Below are 11,175 nucleotides of genomic sequence, written 5' to 3'. Positions count from 1 at the left end.
AATACCGCTTTGCTTATTGACTGTATTCAACTGCATTCAATATTTTATTTTTATTTCTTACCCCTTTTTGCCCCTTTTACTTTTTTTACCCTTTTCTACCCTTTTTTCCCTTTCTACTCATTCTACCCCTTCTTTACCTCTTTTTCATCTCTCTTTTATTTCTTTATTACATCTTTTTTCCTTTTTTACCTTTAATCGTTTGCACTATGCCATCTCGCATGCGACCGAATCTTGGAAGGAGATCGCACAATGCCGCTAAAGTCAGGTGTGTTCGAGAACGAGACCGATCTCGAACGTCAACAACGCCGGAGAGATACGAGAGAAATACAATCTACTCTCAGGTTCCGAGAATCAGAAACTCAACGTAACGAACGCTTAGCTTCTAATAAAGCTCGACTTTCAAGATCGCAAGCTACTGAATCGGAAGCTGAGCGTGAGCTATGTTTCACCTCTGATAGAGCGCGGCATTCGGCTTCACGGAGTAGAGAAAGTTCTACACAAAGGGAAGTTCGTCTGGAGTTAGACCGCCTCAGACATACGACTCGAAGAAGTGATGAGGCAGTGTTGGTGCAAGAAAGAAAACCAAATTAAGGACACCAACCTGGTCTATTGGGCGCTGGACAACAACCGGAGGGACTTGCTCTGCTGCCGTGGATAAGAAAAGACATGGGTGGATTTCAATATAATCCATTAATTAATTATCACGTGGAGTCTGATATTGGACGAATGGAACGCGTGTGTGTCTTTTGCAATGCTTTGAAGTGGAAGGGAGAGACTGTTGGAATGTGTTGTAGTTCTGGCAAGGTCAGATTGCCCCTAATTCAGTCGCCTCCAGAGCCACTTAATTCTTTATTGACCGGTGATAGGCCTGAATCGCGTCATTTCTTCAAAAAAGTACATTCATATAACTCTGCATTTCAAATGACCTCATTTGGAGCAAATGTTATATCCGAGGGTAACTTCATGCCTACTTTTAAAGTCCAAGGGCAAGTTTATCATTTAATCGGCTCCCTCTTGCCTTCCGAAAATGAAATTCAACCGAAATTTCTGCAATTGTACTTCATTGCAGATTATCTCTCTCAGGCTGAGCAACGAGCAGGTAATTTTACTAATATGAACATTGCCTTGCTCAGGGAACTTCAAGAAATGCTACACAACAGCAATTCTTATGTTCAGAGTTTTAAGTCCGCCGTTGATACCCTCCCTGCCGGAGCAATTCCGGATTTGCAATTAGTTATTCAAGCTGATAGACGTCCTCGGGGGGAACACAGGGGTCGGTATAACGAACCCACTACTAACGAGGTAGCGGTGTTGCTGGTCAACCAGGAGTGTAGCTGTCGTGATATTATCATCAGTGGCAGGGGTGGTGAGCTGAGGAGAATATCAGAGACCCACCGCTCCTATGACGCTCTCCAGTACCCTCTTATGTTTCCCAGAGGGGAGGACGGCTACAACTTCTTGATTTTCCAAGTTGACCCCACCACTGACGAGGAAAACGACCGCAAGAAAACATCGGCCCTCCAATTTTATGCGTATAGGATAATGATCCGTCAAAATGAGTTTAATCCCCTAATCTATTATAGGCAACTCACTAATCAGTTTTGGGTAGATATGTATGCCAAGATAGAGACCGAGCGACTGACGTATCTTAGAACTAATCAGACAAGACTGAGGATGGAAAGTTATATTCACCTCCGAGATGCCTTGGGCACGGATGAGGACCCGCAAAATATGGGCAGTTGGTAATCTTGCCTTCTACCTTCACAGGAGGCCCTAGGTACATGCACCAACGTACCCAGGACGCCTTCTGCTACGTGCGAAAATACGGGAGACCTGATCTATTTATTACTTTTACTACCAATCCACGGTGGGGTGAAATAGTAAGGGAACTTCTGCCAGGTCAAGGCCCCCAAGATCGACATGATGTAGTATCTCGGGTCTTTAACCTGAAACTCAAAGTCCTGATTAATTTACTAACAAAAAATCAGTTATTTGGAGCTGCTTCCTGCTACATGTACTCGGTTGAGTGGCAGAAGAGAGGCCTCCCCCATGCCCACATTCTTCTCTGGCTGAGAGAAAAGATCAGGCCAGCTCAGATCGATGACGTGATCCGAGCTGAGTTTCCCGACCCTGCACAGGACCCAGAACTCTACAGTGTTGTTAAAAACCACATGGTTCATGGGCCCTGTGGTTATCTCAACTTGCTGTCACCGTGTATGAGAGAAGGTCGGTGTAGCAAGAAGTACCCCAGAGCATTCGTGAGGGAAACCATCACTGGAGATGATGGCTATCCTACCTACAAGCGAAGGTCTCCCGCTCAGGGCGGGTTTACTGCGACACTTAGGTACGGTGGCCGTGATATTATCGTAGACAATTCCTGGGTAGTTCCTTATTCCCCTGTCCTTTCGAGAACTTTAAAAGCCCATATTAATGTAGAGTTTTGTAGCAGCGTCCAGTCCATAAAATACATTTGCAAATATGTGAACAAAGGTAGTGACCAGGTTACCTTTGGTGTTAGGAACAATAGGGACGAGATCACGACTTATCAGAGCGGAAGATACATTAGCACCTACGAGGCTGTGTGGCGTATTCTCTCATTTCACATCCACGAGAGATTTCCTCCAGTGATCCGCTTGGATATTCACTTGGAGAATGGCCAGAGGGTTTACTTCCAGCCTGAAAACCTTCAGGAAAGGCTGGAAAACCCTAAAAACACCACATTGCTGGCCTTCTTTAAGTTGTGTACAAAGGACGCCTTTGCCAGTACACTCCTGTACGAGGAAGTTCCTTCGTACTACACTTTCAACCGACAAAGAGGAGAGTTCTGTCGTAGAAAGCAGGGCACACCCGTGGAAGGACATCCAGGAGTAAAGAAAGAGCATGTTATTGGGCGAGTTTTCACCATCCACCCCAATAACACAAAGTGTTTCCACCTTAGGATGCTATTGTGCAATATCCGAGGCCCCACTTCATTCGCCAGCCTAAAGACAATTAATGGCGTGGTCCAGCCAACCTATCAGGCTGCCTGTCGAAGTCTAGGCCTGTTAGAGGATGATGAGCAATGGCATCAAACTCTGACAGAGGCAGCAGTCTCTGATAGCCCCAGAAAGCTGAGAAAACTGTTTGCCATCATTTTAATTTTCTGTAGTCCCTCAGACCCTCTTGAACTCTGGCACCAATTTAAAAGAAGTCTTTGTGAGGATGTGTTTAGGGACTGGCGAAGGAGGTCTATAGACACGTCTTCCCATGATGTTGAGGAACAGTGCTATGATAGGGGCTTAGCACTGTTAGAAGAGGCTGTCCAATCCAATGGAGGCCAGCCTCTCTCTCATTACTCCATGCCATCTCCTCAAAATTTAAGTATCGAACCAAACCTTCAATACTATAGAGAGGCCAACCACGACCCTGTAGAACTGGCAAGTGACCTGACCCGTGAAAACCAACTCACTGTCGACCAGAAAACAATATTCAATTTTGTTTGTGATAGTGTAGATAATTCTCGCGGCAAAATAATTTTCCTGGATGCTCCAGGAGGTACCGGGAAATCATTTTTGATTCGTGTCCTCCTGGCTAAAGTTAGGAGTTCAGGAAAGATAGCGTTAGCTGTAGCATCCTCTGGGATTGCAGCTACTCTACTTCCTGGAGGTCGGACAGCCCACTCGACTTTTAAAATCCCTATAGACTTAGATAGGAGCGAGACCCCAATCTGTAATATCTCCAGAAACAGTGACCTGGCTAAGGTGATTCAAGACTGCCATCTAATTGTCTGGGACGAGGCTGTGGACCGCACTATTAGGGACATTAGATCTACGAATACTGTCATGGGAAGTATCACCACTTTGTTTTCTGGAGATTTCCGACAAATCTTGCCAGTCGTTTACCGAGGTACCCGCGCCGACGAAGTTAATGCATGTTTGAAACAGTCCACCCTTTGGCCTGCCATCGAAAAAGTAACTCTCACCACCAACATGAGAGTTCAACTTGGCGGCAGCGAGGAGAGTGCCAGCTTCTCTTCTCTCCTACTCAGAATAGGAGATGGCACTATCGGCAGCGATGACAATGTGACACTGTCACCCCAGCTCTGTAATGTTGTGTTAACAATTGAAGACCTGATCTCCCGAGTGTACCCTGATGCTGCTAACATATCTAATCAGTCTGAGCAGTGGCTCTGTAACAGAGCCATCCTAACACTAACGAATGATCAGGCCACCTCGATCAACTCGGCAGTGCTCGATATGTTTGAAGCTGAAGAAATGCACTACAGGTCTTTGAACAGTACAGTAACTGCAGATGAGTCTGTTCAATACCCTACAGAGTTCCTAGAGTCAATAGCTGTTCCCGGGCTTCCCGCTCATATTCTTAAAGTTAAAATTGGTGTCCCTGTAATGTTGATGAGGAACTTGAACCCCCCCAAGCTTTGTAACGGCACGAGATTGTTAATTAAGGCCCTTCACCGCCATGTCATTCATGCTATGATCCTGACAGGTAGTGGCAAGGGTGAAATGGTCTTTATTCCTAGGATCCCAATCATCCCAACCAACTTCCCCTTTCAATTTAAAAGAATTCAGTTTCCTATTAGCGTTTGCTTCGCAATGACCATTAATAAAGCTCAGGGACAGACGTTGCAGATTGCCGGGATAGATCTTAGGTCGGATTGTTTCTCTCACGGACAATTTTACGTCGCCTGTTCTCGAGTTAGCAGCCCTTCTCACCTATTCATTTGCACTTCCAATAGGACCGTCAAGAATGTCGTGTATCAAGAAGCATTGCAGTAGGTTAAGGCTTTAATTAAATTTTATGACATGTATATCAAGCTTTCAAACTATTACTTTCATAAGATCGTGTCTGTCTGTATGTTTGTAAAAGGATCAATTGAGAACGACTAAACATAGAAAGCTAAAACCGTGTTTGTCTGTCTGTTTGTGACGGCATCAATCGAGAACGGTTAAACGTAGAAAGCTGGGGTTTGAACCAGACGTTTATGAGAAATCAGCATACGAAAAAGTCCATTCCTTCAAAAGTTTTGACGACTTTTTCCACTGAACAACTACAACGCTAACTGCTTACTTCAAGTTATGTGAATGTGGCACGTTTGCGAAAACACTGATGTATAAATAATAAAATAATAATAATAAAACATATAAATGTCACATCCGTGACAGGTAAAAACATAAATTTAAAAAATTCTGAGCCACAGCAACGCGTGGCGGGGAAAGCTAGTGTACAATAAAGTTTTCGTTCACTGGACCTCTGTCGGAAAAATTCAACAGGAATTTTTCTGACAATGGTTCAATGACCGCTACAAAAATCATTCATGTAACATAAAATCCCGAGTTCTTATGGCCGTAAAAAGTTGTGAGATCAAACAAAATACGGCCAAGTTCGTTAGCTTAGAAATACCTCTTGGAATACTGAAAAAAGCGTTTGTAAAAATTAGTTAAAAAGAACGCTATATAATTTTTATGGAGTCACATGGTGGGCTAAATTATTCAAACTTGGCCGTTACTTTTTAAACCAATGACCATAAAAGGTGTTAGGTAGCGGCCAAGTTTGAATAATTTAGCCCACCATGTAACTCATTAAAAATTAAATAGCGTTCTTTTTAACTAATTTTTACAAACGCTTCTTTCAGTATACCAAGAGGTATTTCTAAGCTAATGAACTTGGCCGTATTTTGTTTGATCTCACAACTTTTTACGGCCATAAGAACTTGGCTCCTGTGTACAGAATGTTTTAGTTGGGATTTCATCACTTTTTGTTGAAATTTCATCAATTATCAATTTATGGTTAAGCCTTTTGAAAATCTCGTTATTTTTGCGGTAGGACGCACCGTTCCCGAGATACAGCCATTTTTTAATTTTCAATTTTTTTTTTCGAAGAATCGAAAGACCACATACGTCATGTGGTTGGGCATACTCTATATGCTTTGGATTAAGCCTTTTGAAAATTTCGTTATTTTTGCGGTAGGACGCACCGTTTCCGAGATACAGCCATTTTTTAATTTTCAATTTTTTTTTTCGAAAAATCAAAAGACCACATACGTCATGTAGTTGGGCATACCCTATATGCTTTGGGTTAAGCCTTTTGAAAATTTTGTTATTTTTGCGGTAGGACGCACCGTTCCCGAGATACAGCCATTTTCTATATGTTCTATCCTACGTACCTATTTCGTAATGTTTTTTTTCAATACCACTCCTTTAAGGTGTAAAATTTCAAACTTTGACAATTATTCCTTCGATGGTTTGTTATGGTAGACCTGTGTGCGAAATTTCCAGCTTGTAGGTCAATGGGAAGTACCCAAAAGGTTTTGATGATCTGTCAGTCAGTCAGTCAGTCAGTCAGTCAGTCAGTCAGTCAGTGACAAATTTAACGATTTTTGAGGTCCTATATCTCGGAACCTACTAATGTTGGAAGATTAATGTTTTGTCAATATTGGGACATGATAGCATTTAACAACTGTACGAAATTACATCTCTCCATCTGCCTCCAGTGCCGAGTTATAAGCCTCTAAAAAACGGCTGAATTGTTTCGTGTAAAAGGTGGCAGTGCAAGAACTTGGCTGGTGCACTACCGTGCACCTAGATTGTTATTAAATATGTTTTAATATATACAAAGCATATTAATACATCATATGCATTCCATATTTTTGTTCATTATTTCGAAATATTCCTAAATAAATTCACCTAAAACATTAAATATACATCGTAACCTTTGCACGATTTATTTCCGGAAATTCTCAAAGTTGATATTTAAACTTACAAGAAGAGGCCGCGGCCTTCGGGTCACCGATCTCGTTGAGACTTCGCACACTTATAGATTTCGTTCTCCTGTTTACGAATATATACCATTATAGGGGCAGACGCTCAATAGTTTTTGAGATATTGACGATTAAAGTTTCATTGCTCCCCTTAAATACATATAGTATTCTTTATAGATCACAACAAGAGACAGCGTGGCGTGATGGTAGCGTGTCAAGTTCTCACGCGGAAGACCAGAGTTCAAATCCTGTCATGTGATTCGATTTTTTTTTTAATTTTACTTTATTTTTTATTTATGGAACATTTACCTCGATGTATGTGTATGTTACTAATTTCAATCAGTTCGATTTCACGCACAATAATTCTATAATACTAACAGAGAGATGTAGAACAGTTATAATAGAATACTTACAGTTATTGTTATGTACAGCAGTGGTATTTGTCGTAGAAGCAAACAAAACATAAAATATCAGCTGTGCTTCCCAATGGAACTGTAGAAAAAGAAATGTTCATGTTGTGAAAGTGTATTTATACGATGTGCAAGTTGCTTCGCTTTTTTATGTTTTGTTTGCTTCTACGACAAATACCACTGCTGTACATAACAATAACTGTAAGTATTCTATTATAACTATTCTACATCTCTCTGTTAGTATTATAGAATTATTGTGCGTGAAATCGAACTGATTGAAATTAGTAACATACACATACATCGAGGTAAATGTTCCATAAATAAAAAATAAAGTAAAATTAAAAAAAAAATCGAATCACATGACAGGATTTGAACTCTGGTCTTCCGCGTGAGAACTTGACACGCTACCATCACGCCACGCTGTCTCTTGTTGTGATCTATAAAGAATACTATATGTATTTAAGGGGAGCAATGAAACTTTAATCGTCAATATCTTAAAAACTATTGAGCGTCTGCCCCTATAATGGTATATATTCGTAAACAGGAGAACGAAATCTATAAGTGTGCGAAGTCTCAACGAGATCGATGACCCGAAGGCCGCGGCCTCTCCTTGTTAAATTGCTTCTTGGCTGTGCGCTGCGGCGCACAGTGTTTCGGATCGAAGAAGTTGGTGTTATTTTGTTATAACTTTTGAACTATTAGAGATATCCCAATGAAATTTTCACCAAAAATATTTAAAAAACACAGTAATTCTTACCTAGAGATAATTAAATATTTTTTGCATTTGTTAAACAATAATTTTTACTAATTTTTCATTGATATTTTTTATTGAAAAGTGAATTGTTCAAATATAGTTTTTCAACCTTTTTTTACTTGTTATGAACAATAATTTTTAGTGTTGGTCTTAATCTTTAACACATAAAAGAATGCTTTCCTGTGTAAAAAAAAGAAATATTTTAAATACATATTGCGACTAAAGTAGTACTAACATTATATTCAGTCAGTATTACCACAAATAAAAAAGTAAGCTAATGAAATAAACATACCATAATTTGTCTTTCGTGATGATCTATGATGATCGATTGCATTAGTTAATTAATAACTCTTCCGTCTCAGGATTCAGTATTTTAGGATTTCTTTTAAATGTTAATCTTACAGTCAGCGGCAATATTAAGTGGACACTCTTAAAAATTACATAACTTTTTAAAAATTGCTCGAAAGGACCTGAATTTTTTAAAGGTGTCAATAAGTAAACAAAAATTTATTAGGATTGCAGTTGGCAGGAATCATAAAAAATTTTTTAAATGATGTTTTGTCAACTTTTTTATCTGGGACTGTAACGATAATTTTAAAAATGCGTTTTATAGATTTCGGTAACTTATATGATCAACATTAAGGGTGAAAGTCGCAGATTTTCAGCCTTGCCATTTCGCCCTTACGTGATCGTTTTTAAACGTTTGCAACTCATTGCAATGTTGACCGATTTCGATGAAATTTTCAATATGTACATATATGTATAAGTTACCGAAATCTACTATAAAACGCATGTTTTAAATTATCGTTACAGGCTCAGATAAAAAAGTTGACAAATCATCATTTTTAAAATTTTGTATGATTTCTACCAATTGCAATCTCAATCAATTTTTGTTTACTTATTCTCTAGCGAACGAGCCGGTCTAACATCTTTAAGAAATTCAAGTCCTTTGGACCAATTTTTAAAAAGTTAGGCGATTTTTAAGGGTGTTCACTTAATATTGCCGCTGACTGTAATTGTGACATGTACCGGTCAGATGTTAACAATAATCTCAAATAGTTTTCGAACGCTGCACAAGGTTCTAAAGATAGAAATAAATGCAGCGAAAACGCTAAGAAACTCTCATCATTCGTTTCGTTATATTTTTTTAAAATAAAAGTGACTATCGAAGTTAATTTACATATATATCTTTACTCTATTTATCTCTTATAATGTTATTGCAAAAACGTTCGTATTTGGAAGACATTTGATCAGTCATACGAGCCTGTTTTACGCCTGTTTTACGAAACTCGTCGCGAAGTAACATCGACAGCTTTGAACAATGATAAGTTGCAAAGTAGGTCGAGGTAGGACAATATTCTTGCATAATTAATTTGTTATAAATTAGTCCAATTAGTCCAATTTGTTATAAAACAAGACTTTTCATGACCCTCTAGATATTCCTTGTCAAATTGTTGGTTTTTGGGAAGCAAGGTAATTTTATAATAAAGCAAACAGGCAGATATCTTTTAAACGATATTTATGTAGATGCTCTCTCTTCAGAAGTTAGGTTTAGACTGATGATTGTCCGGAGCTTGCCGGTACATTTATACCAAAAACGTGAGTCATTGTCGTCATGCGGATTCAAAGGGCTGCCGCTCTATCTCTGTTTGTAAACCTAAGATATCGCAGAGATTAATGTAATAGGACCGGCAGAGATGGTCCCTGGAATGTTCAAAACAATGGTTCTCGGAACAGTATTCATTTCTGTATCATGACGTCACATATCGACACCCGAAGATATGGTTCCTCGAATGTATATGTATACAATAGTTCTAGGAACAGATAATTGACGTCATATATCAATACAAATGTAAAAAATTTGGCCAATTTTTTTATTTCATTGAATATTAATTTTTAACATATTGTGAACAATAACTTTTAGTGTCAATGTTAATTTTGTAACACAAAAGAGTGCACTTCATCGTAAACAAAAAACAATAAGATGTTACGTCCCGGGTTGGAAATGGTCCGACAGAATGAAGCGGGCCGGGCGGGGACGTAACCGAGTAATTTATTAAGACGATCTTAGATCCACGTGGCGCGTAACGTCCACGTCTGAACACCGCGTAGAAATAACACACGACGCGGTGGTAGTGACGGTTCCCAGTGGTCGAAGTGTCACTATGTGGGTGTGTGCAACTCGTCCGAACGTGTGGGTTTGCTTGCTTCGTAACTGGAAGTTTGATAGAAGGAAATTAGTGTTCTCTTGGTACCGAGCACCCTCTGGGCTCCGACGTACACGATTGAAACACCAATTTAGGGTTAGAGGAACGAATATAGGGAGTCTGAGGAATATGAGGAACAGATCGAATTCGAACAACCCAATGAAACACCACACGCACACACACACTTTCGCGATCACTACAACCGGTCACTGGGAACAGCACTTTTAATGATAGCGGTAACTCCAATCGGCGCGACGTGGCATCGATGATATGGAGAACCAAGGAGAATGCTAAATAAAGTTGGAAAGAATAGGTTCAGAAGAACAGAGTATAATTGCCAAAAAAAATGGATGTATAACAATAATTTGCGAGCAGAACTCGTGCAACAGAATATGGTGACGGCTTGCGAGCAAGCTCGAACGAAATATATATGACACAACAATATATGTAAAAACGCAAGAAAGATGCGAGCAAACTCGAACAAAAGATATAGCACAGAATAATGTTTGTAAATATACAATAATAATGTGAGCGAGCTCGAATGACAAGGTAGTACAAATTGATATTTGTGAATATATAATAATGGTTTACGAGCAAACTCGTACAAACGAAATAGCACAGAATACTAATTATAAATTTATGATAATAGTCTACAAGCAAGCTCGAATAACAGTTTAGAACAAAATAATATGTAAATATAATGAAATAGCAGAAATGGTAAGGAGCAATACGACCTGAGTATCGTGAACGATCTGAAATAGAAGAAGTCCGAAAACGCGAAAAAAGACTGAACTGAACTGAATCGAAGGCGCAAGAGAGACTGGATCGTAAGAATTCCGAAACTGGAAGAGAGAATTCCGCCTTATTTATAATGAGAGCGCGGACCATAGGGATTCGGTGAACCGTGACGTCCTTTGTCTCAATCGTACGAGGTACGGACGAATATGTTGTCGCCGAATGTATACTTCTCGCGGTTTGAACAGGACGACGCACAGTGATCGATTCCTCGATTCTAGGTGGACAAAATGGTAAATTTGATCAACTTCA

The 11,175-nt window shown here is 39.6% G+C and overlaps 1 protein-coding gene across 1 annotated transcript; it reads left to right on the top strand.

Annotated features, from left to right (window-relative positions):
* The first annotated feature begins 1,781 nt into the window (after positions 1-1,781).
* On the top strand, positions 1,782-4,775 carry LOC143212472 (uncharacterized). Its single transcript, XM_076431330.1, has one exon. It carries the CDS (start codon positions 1,782-1,784, stop codon positions 4,773-4,775), a length of 2,994 nt encoding a protein of 997 aa, XP_076287445.1.
* The last annotated feature ends 6,400 nt before the right edge of the window (positions 4,776-11,175 follow it).

This window comes from Lasioglossum baleicum, chromosome 9, assembly GCF_051020765.1.
Source record: "Lasioglossum baleicum chromosome 9, iyLasBale1, whole genome shotgun sequence".
Lineage (NCBI taxonomy): Eukaryota > Metazoa > Arthropoda > Insecta > Hymenoptera > Halictidae > Lasioglossum > Lasioglossum baleicum.
The sequence above is the reverse complement of the archived record's forward strand: the minus strand, read 5'-3'. Positions and strand labels throughout refer to the sequence as shown.

Excerpts from the sequence above, each read along its gene's own strand:
- LOC143212472 (XM_076431330.1), top strand. The coding sequence starts at position 1,782 with ATGCACCAACGTACCCAGGACGCCTTCTGCTACGTGCGAAAATACGGG.